The following is a 22,933-nucleotide window of genomic DNA, read 5'->3' as shown; positions in this document are numbered from 1 at the left end:
GATGAGCAGGAACTCAGATGAGGACCATACACCAGCTCTTCCAACTCCAGGCAGAGAATATCAACCGCATGGTATGAATTGTGAGTCCAGACTAAATAGAGGAGCACTAATGACCACAAGCTACACCTGAGACAAGAGGTGTGGTCATTAACAACAACAACAACAACAACACTGCAACAAGTGAAAACAGAGAGACTGTCAGATGACCTAACGTGCAGCCAGTCTCTCAGCTCTTCTAACCTCTGTGACTGGAGGGACCGTGACAGTTTTTTTTGCCTTCCTCTGGATCAACTTGCAGGATAACAGGCCGAACTGGATGGACAGATGTCTTTTTTCGGCCTTATAAACTATGTTACTATGTTTGTAGATATGAAGTCCTGTCACGTGCCCCCATTGGTATCAAAACGTCCAGTGAGGTCATGTAAATTCCGTCTCTCAAGTCCCTTCTGCTCTGCTCCATCTGCTCCTCACATCACCACCTATCTCATTTACATGGGTGCTTGCAGGGCCGGTTTTAGACAAAGTGTGGCCCTGGGCAAAATTGAATGTGGGGCCCCATATCCTGAAATATTGGACTAGCAGTCTGACAGAACCTTGTAGGCACGGACAGCAGTTGCAACCACAGCAGCTGATTGCAGAATGCCACATCATCTCTCTTTAGCCTTTCCACTGTAAGGCCTTGTTCACACGTCAGTTATTTGGTCAGTTATTTCCATCAGTTACTGTGAGACAATACCAGGTGCGGGTCAAAAACACAGAAGAGGTGCAGATCTTTTCATTATACCTTATGTCTGTGTAGCCTCCACTCCTGGTTTTGGCTCACAATCACTGATGGAAATAACTGATCAAATAACTGACGTGTGAACAAGGCCTAAGCTGCTGATCCTGCAGCCTCTTTGGGTATGTTCACACAGAGTATTGTCTGTGCTTAAAAAAATCTAATGCAGAATCCGCATCAGTTTTTATTTTGGATGTGTTTTTTTTTCTGACGCATCTTATAAAACAGTTTTTGATGCAGTTTTGGCATGGATTTTCATTCCTTCCCATTTTCAATGGGAATTCTGGACATGGACCTCGCTTTATGAATAGAGATGAGAGAATTTCCGCTTATGAAATTCGTTCACACTTCGTTTGGTGGTAAAAGGTGAATTGCGTTATGGATTCAGTTACGACAGACCATAACGCAGTTCTATGATGGAATGCATAATGGAATGTCTTTATAGGCACACCGTTATTCATTCCGTCATAATAGAAGTCTATGGACAGCAAAACGGATCCATCCCGTTTCCGTTATGCAGGAGAGGACGGGTCCGTTTTGCAGCCCATAGACTTTTATTATGACGGAATGAATAACGGAATGCCTCTAAAGACATTCCATTATGCATTCCGTCATAGAATTTCGTTATGGTCCGTGGTAAAGGAATCCATAACACTTTTACCACCAAAGGAAGTGTGAACGAATTTCAAAATATGAAATTTGCTCATCCCTAGTTATGAATGGCCAGGGCACTTCTTTTTTTCCATGGTGCAGTTTATAAAACCACAAGCTGAAAAAAAAGGGGTTGTCCCATCCGGGCCACTGAAGTGAATGGAGAGCACAATGTGCATGCATGGTCATCCTCCATTATACTATGAGTGCTCTGAAAATAGCTGATCACTGGCAATTCCGTAGCAGTGAATGGAGATAATGCTACACATGCACATAGTTATGGAGGATTGCATTGGATTTGTCTGCGATTGCGTTCAGTTGTTCAGTTTTTTCCGCGCGGGTGCAATGCATTTTGATGTATTTTTCACGCGCGTGATAAAAAACGGAAGATTTACAAACAACATCTCTTAGCAACCATCAGTGAAAATCGCACCGCATCCGCACTTGCTTCCGGATGCAATGCGTTTTTCACGCAGCCCCATTCACTTCTATGGGGCCAGGGCTGCGTGAAAAACACAGAATATAAAACATGTTCAATTAACAATGCAACAAACCTAAACAATGCCATCTTCATTAGTTTAACTAGAGCCCTCTATGGCCCAGACAGCCATGCAGTAATTGAACGCAGCGTGGCCACGTCACAAGCACCACATGAGCATGCCGTTTGGTTGTGCCCTGGAGTCACATGGAGCCCACAGGACACAAAGAGCTCACACAGGAGCACAGGATGCTTACATACAAAACACAGGGATCGCACACAGCGGGCACAGGGATCGCACACAGGAGGCACAGGGATCGCACACAGGAGGCACAGGGATCGCACACAGGAGGCACAGGGATCGCACACAGGAGGCACAGGGAGCGCACACAGGGAGCGCACACAGCGGGCACAGGGAGGGCACACAGAGGGGGCGGAGGGAGCTCACATAGTGGGCACAGGGAGCACACAGAGGGGGCATCGGGAGCTCACACAGCAGGCACAGGGGAGTGCACACAGTGGGCACAGGGAGCATACACAGGGGGCACAGGGAACGAGCACACAGCAGGCACAGGGAGCGCACACAGCCGGCACACAGAGAGGGCAGAGGGAGCTCACACAGTGGGCACAGGGAGCACACAGAGGGGGAATCGGGAGCTCACACAGCAGGCACAGGGGAGCGCACACAGAGGGGGCATCGGGAGCTCACACAGCAGGAACAGGGGAGCGCACACAGAGGGGGCAGAGGGAGCTCACACAGCAGGCACAGGGGAGGGCACACAGAGGGGACAGAGGGAGCTCACACAGCAGGCACAGGGGAGGGCACACAGAGGGGACAGAGGGAGCTCACACAGCAGGCACAGGGGAGGGCACACAGAGGGGGCAGAGGGAGCTCACACAGCAGGCACAGGGAAGCGCACACAGAGGGGGCAAAGGGAGCTCGCACCGTGGGCACAGGGAGCACACAGCAGGCACAGGGAGCACACATGGAGCCCACAGAGCGGGCACAGGGAGAACACAGCAGATACAGGGAGCGCATACATGGAGCACACACAGCGGGCACAGGGAGCACACAGCAGATACAGGGAGCGCATACATGGAGCACACACAGCGGGCACAGGGAGCAACACAGGAGGGGCACGCAGGGAGCACATAGGAGGGCCACAGAGCTGACAGTGGAAGCTCACAGGTCAGTGACCATCAGTAGTTGAGGGCAGTGCAGGGCTGCTACAATGAGAGTGTGATCCCAGCCCCTTCCCCCCCTCCTCCATAGACACTGCTGCATACCTTTTACACCATGGATTTACCAGTCGGAGAGGGAACAGGCCAGGTGCTTTGATAAGAGGGTCCTGGGAGCCCCCTGAAGTCCAGCAGCTGAGGTCAGAGTCTGGGGGTCAGATGCAGAAGAAGGCCCAGCCATCCCAGTATGAAGTTTAGGCCTCCAGCCTGGAGCAAGTGCAGGGAAAGGATGGCCACACAGAACGTCCTGACACCGGTCTGTGGCATCACTCACGATTGTGGATAATGCAGCCTGCTGGGCTGTCACTGAGGTCTGGTGAGATGGGGAGACTGCGGGAGGGGAACAGCAGCGGTGACTGTTCATACAGAGACCGCTGCAGCATGGTCAAGAGACACTGGGGAGCATGTGGAGGAGGAAAATAAAGGAATTGAATAAAAAAAATAATAATAATAAAATCTCCCACACTCGGCCTACTTAAGTATCTAGCAGCAGGGGGCCCCTTTCGGAAAGGGTCCCTGGGCAATTGCCCTGTTTACGGTCAACAGCGGACCCTAAACTCTGTCTGCAAAATAGCATGCTGATGGTTTAGTAACCCCAAACTTACATAGTTGCAGGTTCCTTTTAAAGGGACTGTCTGGAATAAAAAAAAAAAATATTAAAAAACATTTTTGAAGACCTAATTCATCAGCTAGAGCCAAGAGTGTCTACAAAGAGTGTCGGCTCTTAAGGACCTGGCTTTACTTAGACAACACATTGATTTCAATGAGAATTGTGTAATGCTTAGTTTCTCTTGTGGTGGCACTGCAGGAGAACGGAACACTTTCTTCCATGGTTCTCTTACAGATGGCAACTGATGACTGGTCCTAGTGTAGTGTCCCACTACGTAAGGGTGGGCACTACACAAGGGTCAATTGGGTCACGTTGTTCTCCACCTCCTGTGGAACATGGTTATGGTATTTAGAGAGGGTGTGTATGGTCAGAAGCCAAGAGTCACTTCAGCCAGGCAGGAGCTTAGGAGCAGCTTCTGACATGCAGCTAGATAGCCCAGGCTCCTAGTTTGCCTCCAGGAGAAGAAGTTGCCTCCTGAAGATATATAAGCACCTTTAAAAGTACAGAGCAGAGCCACTTTTATCCAGCCAAATAGAAAGCTGAAGGGCAGAAGGATATTTACAGCAAGAGGATATATACCATAGAAAGGTTTCTCTACCCAAGGATAAAGCCAGCAATAGGGCATATGGGCCTTGGAGGAAGACAGACAGGATCTGAGGAAAAGTGCAGCCTGATCTGTAAGTGTTATTCCCTCTGAGTATCTTGCAAAGACTTTGCCTGCCATTTATATGAAGCCTGCCTGTTGCCAACATTTTACATGTGGAACTAACTAAAACCTGTACATAGTTGGACTGTTCAGTAAAAGAAGTTCTGGTTCACTGCAACTTTGTGTACCTCAATTATTCCTACAACAAATCGGTGTGCCATTGTTACCGGCACTGGCATCACAACCTTTAAGGGATCTTGCTACTGGCACACTAAACCTACAACACCCAGGGCACCTCACCTACCACCTGGCCTGATCCCTATACACAGAGAGTGCCCCAGAGGATCCATGTGCCAGCCTCTCCATCACTGCTGTACGCCTGCCCAGGGTATATAAAAACTGTGAGTACCAAGAGCAACCCTCGGTTTGTTAACTACCCCTGTGACCTTACATTCGCTCACCCTGCAGAGCTGCGTACTGCACTAGCACAGGATACCCTGCGGGCAGCTTAAAGGGGCATTTTAGCTGCAAACGTGTAACAACTATCCAGCAGATAGGTGATAAATGTTAAATTGATGGGGTTCCACCAATGATTTCTAGAACAAGGAGAAAATTTGGTCTCATAGTCTGCATAGGAAGAAGTATTGGAATGAAGCCGCGGTCAAGTATGTTTGGTGCCGCACCACTGAAGGAGTAACGGAAGCCCCCATAAAAGACTAGGTGTGAATCTCTATTCCTAGCCAATAGACTACCTCTTCTGACAAAATGAGATTGTTCAGAGCGTGCAGCCACTTTAACTATAAAGCCTGTGTCAGTAAGCCATTAAAGCAAATATATTCATTTCTAACTTTGTGGAAAGTCACATTGAATTTCCAGAACTTCATACCATGGCTGGTGTGCATTTCCTTGCTGCATTGAGAGGTCTAACAAGGCATTGTGTGAATAATACCAGTCTGCATCTAATACATTCTGGATGAAAAAGTTTTACATTAAATTGCTTATTGCGTGACCTCTGCTCCTTGAGATATCGTCCACATAATAAATTGACCAGTAAAAATAATAGTAGCCTTTTTTCCGACTAACATGAAAGGACAAATTAATTGAAATCACTCAAAATCTGTGCATCTGAGGATTAATGATGCAGCAGATAAAAATACAGCCGTACATTATGTTTTATATATGCAGAGAGGAGGTACGGAGAAAATGTATAGTGAGAGAGTTGTGTTCAGGTACGTAAAACATATCATTAAATTCTAAATGGGGTGAAGGTGGCTCTATGTCCTCCACCCATTAGATCAAGAAATACTTATTGGCCTGTCTGGGAAATTGATAGCGTATTGCTAGGATATGCCTAAAAAAAATCAATGTCAGATAGGTGTGGGTTCCACCTTTTCGCACCCGCTCCTATTTCCAGAACAGAACGCTAGAGTAAAGGAAGGGCAAGCTGTGTATGCGCAACCCCCCTCCATTCATGGCTATGGGAGTTCTGAAAATAGCTGAACAGATAGTGAATGGATAGCACACCACACATGTGCAGTGTGCTCTCCATTCACTTCAGGGGCCCCCGTTGTGGAAATAGGAGTGGGTCCAAGAGGTGGGCCTGCACCATATCTGTCCTGTACTCACCATGGTGAGTCCAGCTTTATTGCAGCTGGGCTGGTAAGCTTATCAGTGCACAGAGACGCTGGGCCAATCAAATTCGGATTACTAGATTTCTGACCTTGGATTTGCCTTTTGACTTGCCGGTGACTACCGATTTAATTATGGACGGTTCTCCTGGTGCCGAACCTGTCTGGTATTTGATTCTGTTTTGTCTCTCGTTCTGATTCTGAAGTTACTCCCTGGTTTAGACTTTGGCTTGTTACTGGTTCTGTGTTTGGATTCTGATTTGGTCCTTGTTGTTCCTGTCTGGTTCTGACATGGATTGTCCTTGTTAGGTCCCGTGCTTTTAGACAGGTTAGGAACTTTCACTCAGTTGCTGGCCGCCATATACAGTCAGGTCCATAAATATTGGGACATCAACACAATTCTAACATTTTTGGCTGTATACACCACCACAATGGATTTGAAATAAACCGAACAAGATGTGCTTTAACTGAAGACTGTCAGCTTTAATGTGAGGGTATTTACATCCAAATCAGGTGAACGGTGTAGGAATTACAACAGTTTGCATATGTGCCTCCCACCTGTTAAGGAACCAAAAGTAATGGGACCGAATAATAATGATAAATCAAACTTTCACTTTTTAATACTTGGTTGCAAATCCTTTGCAGTCAATTACAGCCTGAAGTCTGGAATGCATAGACATCACCAGACGCTGGGTTTCATCCCAGGTGATGCTCTGCCAGGCCTCTACTACAACTGTCTTCAGTTCCTGCTTGTTCTTGGGGCATTTTCCCTTCAGTTTTGTCTTCAGCAAGTGAAATGGCATGCTCAATCAGATTCAGGTCAGGTGATTGACTTGGCCATTGCATAACATTCCACTTCTTTCCCTTAAAAAACTCTTTGGTTGCTTTTGCAGTATGCTTTGGGTCATTGTCCATCTGCACTGTGAAGCGCCGTAAAATGAGTTCTGAAGCATTTGGCTGAATATGAGCAGATAATATTGCCCGAAACACTTCAGAATTTATCCTGCTGCTTTTGTCAGCAGTCACATCATCAATAAATACAAGAGAACCAGTTCCATTGGCAGCCATACACGCCCGCGCCATGACACTACCACCACCATGTGTCACTAATGAGGTGGTATGCTTAGGATCATGAGCAGTTCCCTTCCTTCTCCATATTCTTCTCTTCTCATCACTCTGGTATAAGTTGATCTTGGTCTCATCTGTCCATAGGATGTTGTTCCAGAACTGTGAAGGCTTTATTAGATGTCGTTTGGCAAACTCTAATCTGGCCTTCCTTTTTTTGAGGCTCACCAATGGTTTACATCTTGTGGTGAACCCTTTGTATTCACTCTGGTGAAGTCTTCTCTTGATTGTTGACTTTGACACACATACACCTACCACCTGGAGAGTGTTCTTGATCTGGTCAACTGTTGTGAAGGGTGTTTTCTTCACCAGGGAAAGAATTCTTCGGTAATCCACTACAGTTGTTTTCCGTGGTCTACCGGGTCTTTTGGTGTTGCTGAGCTCACCGGTGCGTTCCTTCTTTTCAAGAATGTTCCAAACAGTTGTTTTGGCCATGCCTAATGTTTTTGCTATATCTTTGATGGGTTTGTTGTGTTTTTTCAGCCTAATGATGGCTTGCTTTACTGATAGTGACAGCTCTTTGGATCTCATCTTGAGAGTTGACAGCAACAGATTCCAAATGCAAATAGCACACTGGAAATGAACTCTGGACCTTTTATCTGCTTATTGTAATTGGGATAATGAGGGAATAACATACACCCGGCCATTGAACAGCTGAGAAGCCAATTGTCCCATTATTTTTGGTCCCTTAAAAAGTGGGAGGCACATATGCACATATGCCTCTATAGCTAGAAGTCATTTCAGCTCTTATCGTGTCTATAATAATAAACTGGGGAGTTTCTTTAATAATCTATCAAGTTTTTTCTATGAACACAGGCTGGTGGAAGTGCTGAACATTAAATATATGTATGTAGTACAGTAAGTCTATTGTGTTATGTTCCACTTGTCAAGGGGGTGGGAGACTAGGGGCCCACCATGCTCAGGGGCCCACCGGGGGATTCTCCTTGTGATATGCCATAAATGAATGTCCCATTTAGGAAAAAAAGTTAATCCTTCAAAAAATACGGATTACAAATGGACAACTCAGAACACAATGCAGAACAAAAACAAAACAAACTGTAAAAAAAAAATCCATATTGTGCATCCCTATGTGACCTGTATTTTAATACACAAATCTGAATGAGCCCTTCAGTTGAGAGCCTATTACACTGAAATGTTGCCAATGATGTAAAATCAAGAATAAATCACAAATACAACAAGCATAAAAAAGTAAAGTAAACGGATACATAATTTGTAACCAATTGATTACCGTCAATACTCTTCATGCAATTATTATTCAATTAATACAGCCATTCAGTGTCCATTTAATGATACATGCCACAAATGAGTGTCCATGTAATCTTTGTAATGCTATCATCCACAGTAGAATTAACACCACTAGTTAGTGGTCAATGAATGATTTAATGATGCCACCCACAGAACAGTTAGTTTCACAATCCACTTGTACAGTTCTTCATTGCCATAAAGGCCACACACTGCAGTCTATTCTGCTACAATTAAAGGGGTTGTCCAGCCTAGGAGCTGAAAACCCAAATCATCAACATCTGTGTCCAATTAAACGTAAAAAAAAAAAAAAAAGCACTTAGCAGTCCCGCTATAGTCAATCACTGGCCTTAGTGGTCATATGCGCTTGAGCAGCATGTCAGTAGCACATTACTTGTAGTGCTGTTCTAGTACACGTGACCACTGAGGCCAGTGATAAAGTAAAGTATGGAGTGTAGCCACTCACCCAGGAAGCAGGGAGGGACAGTGGAGATGTATACAGAGCCTTATGGTAGCCTATTCTGCCTGATCGGCTGGCGAGATAAAAAATAAACGAACCAACACCTCAATAATGTATAGATATGAGAACGCAGGTGCACGCTACCTCCGCTGAAACACAATACAATAGAACTACAAGTAACAGCACACTGATTTTCAAATGCACAAAGATATAAGCAAATGATGAATGCTAAATAAACTGCTTTGTTGGCATATAGAAAAAAAAATAGAAGCTCTTTGCGCATATTATTGCATACCTCCCAACCTTGTAAACAAATAAAGAGAGATACATTGTGCGGCGCGCAAAGCAATTTTTTTTCTGCACTAGGCCACGCCTCTAACTCCGCCCAAAACATAACTAAACACCTAATCCCACCAAGTCCCCTTAATGCCCCCCATAGTAATTATTCCACCTTCATGCCACCGCACAGTATTTATGCCCACATTGTGTCTTCACAGAATTATGCCCATCTGTGCCCCCAGTAATATGCCCAGCTGTGCCCCAGTAATATGCCCACGTTGTGCCCCCAGTAATATGCCCACACTGTGCCCCCAGTAATATGCCCACACTGTGCCCCCAGTAATATACCCACATTGGACCCCCCAGTAATATGCCGACATTGTGCCCCCCAGTAATATGCCCACACTGTGCCCCCCGTAATATGCCCACATTGGACCCCCCAGTAATATGCCCACATTGTGCCCCCAGTAATATGCCCACATTGGACCCCCCAGTAATATGCCCACATTGTGCCCCTCACAGAAAGTAAAAAAATAAATAAACACCACATACAGTTGCAAGAAAAAGTATGTGAATCCTTTGGAATGATATGGATTTCTGCACAAATTGGTCATAAAATGTGATCTGATCTTCATCTAAGTCACAACAATAGACAATCACAGTCTGCTTAAACTAATAACACACAAAGAATTAAATGTTACCATGTTTTTTATTGAACACACCATGTAAACATTCACAGTGCAGGTGGAAAAAGTATGTGAACCCTTGGATTTAATAACTGGTTGAACCTCCTTTGGCAGCAATAATTTCAACCAAACGTTTCCTGTAGTTGCAAATCAGACATGCACAGCGGTCAGGAGTAATTCTTGACCATTCCTCTTTACAGAACTGTTTCAGTTCAGCAATATTCTTGGGATGTCCGGTGTGAATCACTTTCTTGAGGTCATGCCACAGCATCTCAATCGGGTTGAGGTCAGGACTCTGACTGGGCCACTCCAGAAGGTGTATTTTCTTCTTCTTAAGCCATTCTGTTGTTGATTTACTTTTTCGCTTTGGGTCGTTGTCCTGTTGTAACACCCATTAAGCTTCAGCTGGTGGACAGGTGGCCTTAAGTTCTCCTGCAAAATGTCTTGATAAACTTGGGAATTCATTTTCCCTTTGATGATAGCAATCCGTCCAGGCCCTGACGCAGAAAAGCAGCCCCAAACCATGAGTTTGAGGTTTTGTTGTTGGTGTGCTGTGCCTCTTTTTCTCCACACATGGTGTTGTGTGTTTCTTCCAAACAACTCAACTTTGGTTTCATCTGTCCACAGAATATTTTGCCAGTACTGCTGTGGAACATCTAGGTGCTCTTGTGCAAACTGTAAACGTGCAGCAATATTTTTTTTGTACAGCAGTGGCTTCCTCTGTGGTAACCTCCCATGAAATCCATTCTTGTTTAGTGTTTTACGAATCGTAGATTCTCTAACAGGGATGTTAGCATATGCCAGAGACATTCGTAAGTCTTTAGCTGACACTCTAGGATTCTTCTTCACCTCATTGAGCAGTCTGCGCTGTGCTCTTGCAGTCATCTTTACAGGACGGCCACTCCTAGGGAGAGTAGGAGCAGTGCTGAACTTTCTCCATTTATAGACAATTTGTCTTACCATGGACTGATGAACAGCAAGGCTTTTGGAGATACTTTTATAACTTTTTCCAGCTTTATGCAAGTCAACAATTCTTAATCGTATGTCTTCTGAGAGCTCTTCTGTGCGAGACATCATTCACATCAGAAAATGCTCCTTGTGAAAAGCAAACCCAGAACTGGTGTGTGTTTTTTATAGGGCAGCCGTAACCAACACCTCCAATCTCATCTCATTGATTGGACTCCAGTTGGCTGACACCTCACTCCAATTAGCTCTTGGAGATGTCATTAGTCTAGGGCAGTGTTTCCCAACTAGTGTGCCTCCAGCTGTTGCAAAACTACAACTCCCAGTATGCCCGCACAGGCAAAGGCTGTCCAGACATGCTGGGAGTTGTAGTTTTGCAACAGCTGGAGTCACACTGGTTGGGAAACATTGGTCTAGGGGTTCACATACTTTTTCCAAGCATGGCAACATTTAATTCTTTGTGTGTTATTAGTTTAAGCAGACTGTGATTGTCTATTGTTGTGACTTAGATGAAGATCAGATCACATTTTATGACCAATTTGTGCAGAAATCCATATCATTCCAAAGGGTTCACATACTTTTTCTTGCAACTGTACTTACCTTCTTCCAAGCAGCAGGATATCGGCTCCTCTAGTCTGTGAAGGAGGCAGAGTCGGCCAGTCCCGCCCCCCGCACAGACAAGAGGAGTGGAGAGCCAGCAGGGGGGAGGGATGATGAAGCAGATAGCCGATGCCGGCTCTCTGCTTTATCATAATACAAGCAACTCTCTCTGCTTATTATGGACTCAGAGACAGCTGCCAGAATGTGGGATATATCTCCCCTGTACCGGGATAGCCACTGTAATCCGGGACTGTCCCGACGGATCTGTGACGGTTGGAGGTATGATATTGATCAACAATATGTCTGGCCCATGTACCAGCGACAAGGTGGCTTCCATCAGATGGGGCCTACTCTAACACATGGCTCTCCTGGGATAACAGCGTACAATATGGGCAAAGTACAGCTATGTATTCCTGCTGATTAAAAACTGTTTTTAATCAGCAGGATTACATAGCTGTACTTTGCCCATATTGTAGGCTGTTATCCCCGGAGAGCCGTGTTAGAGTAGGCCCCATCTGATGGAAGCCACCTTGTCGCTGGTACATGGGCCGACATATTTTTGATCACTAATATGCGCAAAGAGCTTCTATTTTTTTCTATATAGCAACCAAGCAGTTTATTTAGCATTTGTTTGCTTATATCTTTGTGCATTTGATAAGCAGTGCTGCTAATTGTAGTTCTATTGATCTGCTGGCCAGTGAGAGTATAGCATTACTCCTACCCACATCACATCATGCAACTTTTTAATATTCTTCCTTTCAGTTTCTTACCATTTTACAGACCATTGTTAACTGTCAGTGAATGGAAACATTTGTATTTACCTTCAGAGGCTGAAAACATATATACCAAATGACTCCCACACAGGATTTGCCACAATTCAATGCAGCTAAGGCAATTGTACATTATATGAGAATGATTCAGTGGCGTCATTTGCATGGAGGCAGATCACATCCTGCCATGGGAGGAAGGGGGGGTCTGGCACTGAGCTGTTTTCACTGCTTCCAGACATAGTCAAATAAATATCCTGCAGCCGCCAGCAGGGGGAGCTCACTGCATAGAGGTTTATATAGCTGCTTTTGTGTTTTATTGTAGCTTGATAAATTCATATGTACTGACCTCCCCTAGTAGAGCTTTATCATTTACAATGGGATATGATGGGTATTTGGGGGTGTTTATGGCAGTTTTATAGTGTGAATACACTGAAAAATGTAGCATATGGAATGACAATCATACTTTTTTTTGGCATGTTAACAATAGCTGTCACTATAACAGGGGTTTAACGTGTAACATTTTTTGAAAAAGCCACTTTTTAAAAATGTTTATTTTTCATCACTTTTGGTTCATTTGTTTGGGTTGATAGCATCTCTTTTTTTCCCCAAAAATCAGCAGGCTCCAGGTGTTTATAAAAAAAAAAGCACAAAAACCTATTGGGGGAATGTATTAACTTAACTTTTTTGTACCAAAATATTTTTATTTTTTGCCCTTTCCCACCTCCCTCACATATTTACAAAAAGTGGGCAGGCATGGACAGCAGGACCAGGTGGAACCTCTGCAGCCTGACTCATTGAACAACATGTGCAGCAGAAAACTGGCACACATTAGACCAGAAATCTATGCCAGCTGCCCTGCTGGCATAGGTTTCTTTTTATGGCGCATGGAACTCCTAACTGTGCCCCAGAATTATTGCCTCTTAATAATTCTGGTGTATCATAGGCCAGCTGGGTTTGCTATATCCCCCCAAGTATGGAGGGAACCTTAACCTTAGAAAAGTGACAGAAAACTGCCAGGTCCAATCTCACCCCATTAACAGACTTTTATTTGGGGGGGGGGGGCATTCTACATTTTGCTATGGCACTTTCTGATTTCTGTGTGCACACCTGGAACGATTAAATACAATAAAATGACATTCAAGCTACTTTCAGCTGCAAAACTATCAGTCTAGGCCACAGTTTTTTAATTGGAGTTAACTTGCAGTAGGTTAAAATAAGAAATTCAAATAATTAAAAAAAGATCTAGCAACCCATGCGTGCTGAAGCATTCTCTATTTTCCATTTTCCCCACATCCGCTACATAATTTATAGATGCAGTCTGTTGAAAATCAGTCATTAATGTGGTATGAAAATGTATTAATGGATGTCACCTGCTATGACTCATTGCTCTTAACATTTATATTTCTCTCTCTTTAGACAGAAAATAACCTAATGAAAGTATGGGGAGAATCCGAGAATCAAGATGGGTATTGGAATAAAGTGGAAATTCGCTTGGGAAAGCTGAGACACTTTGAAGTCATATTTGAAGGCATACGGACGCGAGACTTTGGCGGAGGAGCGGCCATTGATGACATTGAGTTTTTAAACTGTTCACCGTGTGAGTAGCAACATAATAAATACTGTAACTCCAATATTATCTCATCAGAGAATATCCCCCACTCCCAAAATATTACTTACTGTGCATCTGGCCCAGTAATGCTGTGAGCTACGGTATTATAGCTTCTCTGGTCTCTGTGGTCAGGATGTCATCGGGGCTTGTGCCAAGTGGTGCCCCCAGTTATCTGTATGAAGTAAACATACCTGTTGGTAACACAGCTGTACCGTTCTTCATGCTTTAATTACATTGTGGTAAGAAATGTTAGCTCAACGCTTCAGTGGCTTTGGTTGTGTTAAAGGGGTTGTCCGAGTTATGAAAAAATATATATATATCAATGAAAATCTGATGGGCAGCAATATAAAACTATGCTAAGCAAGTTTTAGGCAAAAAATATATATTTCCTCATTTCCCTGGTTCTCTTCTGGCCTTTTGTTTACTTGCAGTAGCAACAATCTCTGCCCCCGTCCCCATTATAGTCAATGGGGACGGAGCGGCAGTCTGGGGGCACACGTGAACTAGCGGCAGGACGGATCCCACAGGCTGTTCACCCACCGAAACAGCCTGCCGGACTCCCTTGCCACTAGTGTAAAACTAGCCTAAGGCTGAGTTCACATCACTGATTAACTTTCCGTTCTTCTGATCCGTCAGAAGAAGAGAGAGAAATAAAAAAAATGCCTAGGACTTAATGGGATCCATTATTTTATTTTTTTTAAACTGATCCTGTTACATCAGTTGTCATCTGTATGAGCCATTTCAATCTGAGATCCGTTTTTTTTAGACAGAAAAAAGTCCTGCATGCGTCTAAAAAAAACGGATCTCAGACGAAAATGGCTCAAACGGATAATAACTGATGAAACAGGCCCATGTAAATAACATCACTCCCTCCTACAGCCACCATCAACATGCAGTCCCATGTAAATAACATGACCCCCTCCCCAGCCACCTCCAACACACAGTTCCATGTAAATAACATCCCTCCCTTCAGCCCTAACATACAGTCCCAGTTAAATAACCACAACTCCCAGCATTCCTCTGCCTCTCCCCTCACTTACCTCTCCTCATGCAGGAAACATCACTACAGATTCTTACCCCAGGACTTCTCCTCTTCACTGCCGTACTTTCCTGCACTGGTCACATGACAGTGACATCATCGCAGGTCCTTCTCAACCACTGCCTGTTTTTCTAGTCACTTGACCCGTGATGTCATCACAGGTCCTTCAGCCCTTCCAGTGCATTAGATTCAATTGTACTGCCGTCTGAAGGACAGCGATACAGTTGTATCTATCTGGCAGGCAGGACATTCAGGGCCTGGCACAAAACATCAGGGGCCCAGGCCCCAAATGTTTTAACCTCACAATGCCCCTGCTCCTCATCTACATGACGGAGCAATTTTCAGGGCAGAAATTGGTCTGTGTTGCAGATTTTGAAATCTGTAGCATGTTAATTCTTTATGGATTGCATTCTTCAGGACAAATCTGTGACAAAGTTACAAAGTCTGCATGTAACATATATGGATTTTGATACAGAATCAAAGTGGAAACAGAGGAATCTGCAGCAAAATCTATGCAGAAAATCCACTTTAAATACATTCATATGTGCAGGAAGCCTAGTGGTTCTTTTACAAGAACAGATGAACTGCCCGTAATGAAATGCCAATCTATGATATAGGAATAACGGTATGTGATCTTTCAATTCTCTCCTCTTATTGAGTTCATTGGGACTTTAGGAGGGGACTACAGTAAGTCATTGCACTGTATTATTGTATTTTTTCTTTCTCTTTTCTTGTGTAATCCCCATTAGTATGTGTTCCATTATTAACAATGCAGTCCAGTGCACATCTTGTCAAATGTATGTAGTCCTGGAACAGCCCATGAGCAAATTGCCCGTTGGAATCGCACATCGCGTTTCTAAACGAGCAAGGTTCAACACTGAGAAGCATTGGCAATTTGGAAAAGAGTTTGCTGCTCACTGAGCAGGCACTCTTTGGGGGAGGGTGGTAGCATGGAGGCTCAGGAAAGTGAGTTAAGTAGCTGGATAACAGTTACAAAGCAGGGTAAAGGGAAGAGTGCCAGGGAGGCTAGTTTGGATCTGGCAAATCCCAACAAGTTAGCAAGGTTGGCAGATGAGGGGGGTGTCAGTTCAGGGAGAGCACTACTGCAGCAAGACACTTCCTCTGCCAGTCAGGGGAATGTCAGCTCCAGTAAGCCGGGGACCAGGAGAGAAGGGCAGGCCGGACAGGTACTGGTAGTGGGAGACTCAATTAGGCGTACAGATAAGGCGATCTGTCACAAAGACCAGGATCGTCAAAATGTGTTGTCTTCCTGGCACTCGAGTTTGACATATTGTGGATTGGGTTGACAGATTACTGGGAGGGGCTGGCGAAGATCCAGCAGTCATGGTCCACATTGGAGCCAATGACAAAGTTAGAGGTAGGTGGAGTGTTCTTAAAAATGATTTTAGGGATTTAGGTCACAAACTTAGAGCAAGGACCTCAAAGCTAGTGTTTTCCGAAATACTGACTGAACCACGAGCCACAGCAGAAAGGCAGTGAGAGATTAGGAAGGTTAACAAGTGGCTTAATAAATAGTGTAGGAAGGAAAGGTTTGGGTTCCTGGAGAACTGGGCCGACTTCTTTGTCGGCTCCAAGCTCTATTGTAGGGATGGGCTGCACCTCAATGAAGTCAGCTGTTTTGCAGGAGAAGATCTCTAGAAGGTTGGAGGAGTGTTTAAACTAGGGACTTGGGGGAGAGTAATTACATTAGAGGAGGGGAAGATAGTGCAGATAGAGACCTGGGGTAAGGTAATGAAACTGAAGGAGTAGTGGAAGGTTGGACTAGAACAGTTCATAAGGACAGGTGTAGGGTAAAAAAATATCCAACAACCTCTTAATTGTATGTACACTAATGCTAGAAGTCTGACTAATAAAACTGGTGAACTGGAAGTAGTTTAATGTCTATGGAGGACTATGACATAGTGGGAATAACTGAGACATGGCTGGATGATAGCTATGACTCGGTGGTTAACATACAGGGTTACAGTCTGTTTAGCAAGTATCATCAAAACCGGAGAGGAGTCTGCCTTTATGTAAAGTTCTATTTAAAGCCCACACTCTGGGAAAATATAAGTGAGGGACATGAACATGTGGAGTCACTGTGAGTAGAAATACATGGAGGCAAAAACAATAATAAAATATTAATAGTAGTTTATTATAAGCCACCTAATATACCAGAGTCCACAGAAAATCTACTACTAAAGGAGATAGATGAGACAGCAAATCATAATGAGGTCAGTATTATGGGGTACTTAAACTACCCAGATATAGACTAGAATACCAAAAGCTGTAGATCTTATAAAGGAAACAGATTCTTGGCAATAACCAAAGACAATTACCTTTCCCAACTTTTTCAGGACCCGACTAGAGGGGCAGCCATACTGGACTTTGTACTAACCAATAGACAGAACAACCGATATGCAGTTTGAGGGACACATTCAAAAGAGCGTATCTTAAGGGAGGGACAAGAATACCAAACGACAAAAAAAAGCTAAATTAACCAGCTAAGAGAGGCCATTAGTGTCACTAACTAGGACAATGTCCTCAAATAAAAATGCAGCCACAACAGGAGATATTTCTAAAACCGTCCTAAACTCTAATTGTGAGAAGTACATACCTTATGGGAATAAATGGGTGAGGAACAAGAAAAAAAAAAACTATGTGGATAAATAGAAATGTAAAGGAAGCAATAAAGGACAAAAAGAAAGCTTTTAAATCACTAAAACAGAAGGGTAGGGAGGAACCATTGAAAAACTATATGGAAAAAAATAGAATATGTAAAACTTACATAAAAGCAGCCAAACTGGAGACAAGGAGATTCAATGCCAAAGAAAGTAAAACTAACCCTAAAGTGTTCTTTAATTATATAAATGATAAAAAATATAAATGTGAAGGTGTCAGCCCTTTACAGAGTGATTAGGGGGGAGTTGCAGACAGCGATGAGGAGAAAGCAAAGCTATTAAATATTAGTTTTTTCCCCTCTGTATTTACTGAGGAAAATAAACTGTCAGATGAAATGCAGAATGTAAAACTAAATTTCCCATTAAAAGTGCCCTGTCTGACCCAGGAAGAAGTGGATCTGGGTCTTAAAAAGATGAAAATAGACAAATCGCTGGGACCAGATGGCATACACCCACGTATCCTAAAAGAATTAAGTAATGTCATAGGCAGACCCTTATTTCTGATATTTAAGGACATAGAAACATAGAAACATAGAATGTGTCGGCAGATAAGAACCATTTGGCTCATCTAGTCTGCCCAATATACTGAATACTATGAATAGCCCCTGGCCCTATCTTATATGAAGGATGGCCTTATGCCTATCCCATGCATGCTTAAACTCCTTCACTGTATTTGCAGCTACCACTTCTGCAGGAAGGCTATTCCATGCATCCACTACTCTCTCAGTAAAGTAATACTTCCTGATATTACTTTTAAACCTTTGCCCCTCTAATTTTAAACTATGTCCTCTTGTAGCAGTTTTTCTTCTATTAAATATTCTCTCCTCTTTTACCTTGTTGATTCCCTTTATGTATTTAAAAGTTTCTATCATATCCCCTCTGTCTCGTCTTTCTTCCAAGCTATACATGTTAAGGTCCTTTAATCTTTCCTGGTAAGTTTTATCCTGCAATGCATGTACCAGTTTAGTAGCTCTTCTCTGAACTCTCTCCAAAGTATTAATATCCTTCTGGAGATATGGTCTCCAGTACTGCGCACAATACTCCAAATGAGGTCTCACTAGTGCTCTGTAGAGCGGCATGAGCACCACCCTCTTTCTACTGGTAATTCCTCTCCCTATACACCCAAGCATTCTGCTAGCATTTCCTGCTGCTCTATGACATTGTCTGCCTACCTTTAAGTCTTCTGAAATAATGACCCCTAAATCCCTTTCCTCAGATACTGAGGTTAGGACTGTATCACTGATTTTATATTCTGCTCTTGGGTTTTTACGCCCCAGGTGCATTATTTTGCACTTATCAACATTAAATTTTAGTTGCCAGATTTTTGACCATTCCTCTAGTTTTCCTAAATCCTTTTCCATTTGGTGTATCCCTCCAGGAACATCAACCCTGTTACAAATCTTTGTGTCATCAGCAAAAAGACACACCTTACCATCGAGGCCTTCTGCAATTTTGCTGATAAAGATATTAAACAATATGCGTCCACGAACAGATCCCTGAGGTACCCCACTGGTAACAAGTCCTTGGTCTGAATATACTCCATTGACTACAACCCTCTGTTGCCTGTCCCTCAGCCACTGCCTAATCCATTCAACAATATGGGAGTCCAAGCCCAAAGACTGCAATTTATTGATAAGCCTTCTATGTGGGACAGTATCAAAAGCCTTACTAAAGTCTAGATAAGTGATGTCTACTGCACCTCCTCCATCTAATATTTTAGTTACCCAATCAAAAAAATCTATAAGATTAGTTTGACATGATCTCCCTGAAGTAAACCCATGCTGTTTTTCATCTTTCAATCCATGGGATTTTAGATGTTCCACAATCCTCTCCTTAAGCATGGTTTCCATTAATTTCCCCACTATTGATATCAGGCTTATTGGCCTATAGTTGCCCGATTCCTCCCTACTACCTTTCTTGTGAATGGGCACAACATTTGCTAATTTCCAATCTTCTGGGACGACTCCTGTTGCCAGTGATTGGTTAAATAAATCTGTTAATGGTTTTGCTAGTTCACCGCTGAGCTCTTTTAATAGCTTTGGGTGTATCCCATCAGGCCCCTGTGACTTATTTGTATTAATTTTAGACAGTTGACTTAGAACCTCTTCCTCTGTAAAGACACATGCATCAAAAGATTCATTAGTCTTCTTTACTAACTGAGGTCCTTTTCCTTCATTTTCCTTTGTAAAAACTGAACAGAAGTATTCATTGAGGCAGTTAGCTAGTTCTTTATCTTCTTCCATATACCTTCCTTCTTTTGTTTTTAATTTGGTAATTCCTTGTTTTAGTTTCCTTTTTTCATTTATGTATCTGAAGAATGCCTTATCGCCTTTTTTCCCTGACTGAGCTAATTTCTCTTCTGCCTGTGCTTTAGAAGCTCTGATAACTTGTTTGGCCTCTCTCTGCCTAATCTTATAAATTTGCCTGTCATCCTCGTTTTTTTTTTGTTTTTTTTTATAATTCCTAAATGCTATCTTTTTGTTTTTAATGATTTTGGCCACTTCTGCTGAGTACCACAGTGGTCTCTTCCTTTTTTTGCTTTTACTGACAAGCCTAATGCAATTACCTGTTGCCTTCAATAGTGCCACTTTTAAGTAGTCCCATTTCTCCTGGACTCCAATGAAACTGTTCCGATCTGATAGGGACTCGTATACCACTAATCTAATTTTAGAAAAGTCAGTTTTTCTAAAATCTAAAACTTTTGTTTTTGTGTGGTGTGACTCAGTCACTGTACTTATAGTAAACCACACTGACTGGTGATCACTAGATCCCAAGCTTTCCCCTACAGTAATATCATATACCAAATTCCCATTTGTGAATACTAAATCTAAAATGGCCTCCTTCCGGGTTGGCTCCTCAACTACTTGCTGTAGAGATAATCCCAGTAGGGAATTTAGAATATCTGTACTCCTGGCAGAACTAGCTATTTTGGTTTTCCAGTTTACATCTTGAAGATTGAAGTCTCCCATAATGATAACTTCCCCCTTCAATGTCATTTTAGCTATTTCCTCAACTAGTAGATCATCTAATTCTTTGACTTGGCTAGGTGGTCTATATATAACACCTACACGAGTTACTTTATGATTATCAAGCTGCAAGGTAACCCAAACTGACTCTAAATTGTTCTCGCTAACTTGTATCAAATTAGATTTTATGCTATCTTTCACATACAGGAATCTATAATGACAGGGAGTGTGGCGCCAATATTCCAAAAGGGGTCAAAAACAGAGCCTAGAAACTATAGGCCGGTAAGTTTAACATCTGCCGTGGGTAAACTGTTTGAATGTTTTCTAAGAGATGCTATCTTGGAGTACCTCCATAAAAAATAAGTGAATAACACCATATCAGTATGGCTTCATGAGGGATCGGTCATGTCAAATTAATTTAATCAGTTTCTATGAGGAGGTAAGTTCCAGACTTAACCACGGCGAGTCAATGTATGTCATATATCTTGACATACAGTTGCAATAAAAAGTATGTGAACCCTTTGGAATGATATGGATTTCTGAACAAATTGGTCATAAAATGTGATCTGATCTTCATCTAAGTCACAACAATAGACAATTACAGTCTGCCTAAACTAATAACCATGTTACCATGTTTTTATTTAACACACCATGTAAACATTCACAGTGCAGGTGGAAAAAGTATGTGAACCCTTGGATTTAATAACTGGTTAAACCTCCTTTGGCAGCAATAACTTCAACCAAACGTTTCCTGTAGTTGCAGATCAGACGTGCACAACGGTCAGGAGTAATTCTTGACCATTCCTCTTTACAGAACTGTTTCAGTTCAGCAATATTCTTGGGATGTCTGGTGTGAATCGCTTTCTTGAGGTTATGCCACAGCATCTCAATCGGGTTGAGGTCAGGACTCTGACTGGTCCACTCCAGAAGGCGTATTTTCTTCTGTTTAAGCCATTCTGTTGTTGATTTACTTCTATGCTTTGGGTCATTGTCCTGTTGCAACACCCATATTCTGTTGAGCTTCAGCTGGTGGACGAATAGCCTTAGGTTCTCCTGCAAAATATCTGGATAAACTTGTGAATTCTTTTTTTCTTCGATGATAGCAATCCGTCCAGGCCCTGATGCAGCAAAGCAGCCCAAAACCATGATGCCCTCACCACCATACTTCACAGTTGGGATGAGGTTTTGATGTTGGTGTGCTGTGCCTCTTTTTCTCCACACATAGTGTTGTGTGTTTCTTCCAAACAACTCAAATTTTGGTTTCATCTGTCCACAGAATATTTTGCCAGTACTGCTGTGGAACATCCAGGTGCTCTTGTGCAAACTGTAAACTTGCAGCAATGTTTTTTTTTGGACAGCAGTGGCTTCCTCTGTGGAATCCTCCCATGAAATCCATTCTTGTTTAGTGTTTTACATATCGTAGATTTGCTAACAGGGATGTTAGCATAGGCCAGAGACTTTTGTATGTCTTTAGCTGACACTCTAGGATTCTTCTTCACCTCATTGAGCAGTCTGCGCTGTGCTCTTGCAGTCATCTTTACAGGATGGCAACTCCTAGGGAGAGTAGAAGCAGTGCTGAACTTTCTCCATTTATAGACAATTTGTCTTACCGTGGACTGATGAACAGCAAGTCTTTTGGAGATACTTTTATAACCCTTTCCAGCTTTATGCAAGTCAACAATTCTTATTCGTAAGTCTTCTGAGAGCTCTTCTGTGCGAGGCATCATTCACATCAGGTAATGCTTCTTGTGAAAAGCAAACCCAGAACTGGTGTGTGTGTTTTTTTTAGGGCAGGGCAGCTGTAACCAACACCTCCAATCTCATCTTATTGATTGGACTCCAGTTGGCTGACACCTCACTCCAATTAACTCTTGGAGATGTCATTAGTCTAGAGGTTCACATACTTTTTCTACCTGCACTGTGAATGTTTACATGGTGTGTTCAATAAAAACATGGTAACATTTAATTCTTTGTGTGTTATTAGTTTAAGCAGACTGTGATTGTCTATTGTTGTGACTTAGATGAAGATCAGATCACATTTTATGACCACTTTGTGCAGAAATCCATATCATTCCAAAGGGTTCACATATAGAGTTGAGCGAACACCTGGATGTTCGGGTTCGAGAAGTTCGGCCGAACTTCCCGGAAATGTTCGGGTTCGGGATCCGAACCCGATCCGAACTTCGTCCCGAACCCGAACCCCATTGAAGTCAATGGGGACCCGAACTTTTGGGCACTAAAAAGGCTGTAAAACAGCCCAGGAAAGAGCTAGAGGGCTGCAAAAGGCAGCAACATGTAGGTAAATCCCCTGCAAACAAATGTGGATAGGGAAATGAATTAAAATAAAAATAAAAAATAAAAAAATGAACCAATATCAATTGGACAGAGGTCCCATAGCAGAGAATCTGGCTTCACGTCAGCAGAGAATCAGTCTCTTCATGCCATAGCAAGGAATCTGGCTT

General features: G+C 43.0%; 1 protein-coding gene across 1 annotated transcript in view; it reads left to right on the top strand.

Moving 5' to 3' along the window:
• MALRD1 (MAM and LDL receptor class A domain containing 1) overlaps positions 1 to 22,933 on the top strand; it is a 365,234-nt gene that overhangs the window by 128,775 nt on the left and 213,526 nt on the right. The window contains exon 19 of the mRNA XM_040434052.1: positions 13,593 to 13,773. Within this exon, the coding sequence (XP_040289986.1) occupies positions 13,593 to 13,773 (181 nt within the window). The remainder of the gene's footprint in view (positions 1 to 13,592; positions 13,774 to 22,933) is intronic.

Source organism: Bufo bufo, chromosome 5 (genome assembly GCF_905171765.1).
Source record: "Bufo bufo chromosome 5, aBufBuf1.1, whole genome shotgun sequence".
NCBI lineage: Eukaryota > Metazoa > Chordata > Amphibia > Anura > Bufonidae > Bufo > Bufo bufo.
Note: the sequence above shows the minus strand (reverse complement) of the source record. Positions and strands in the feature narration are given on the sequence as shown.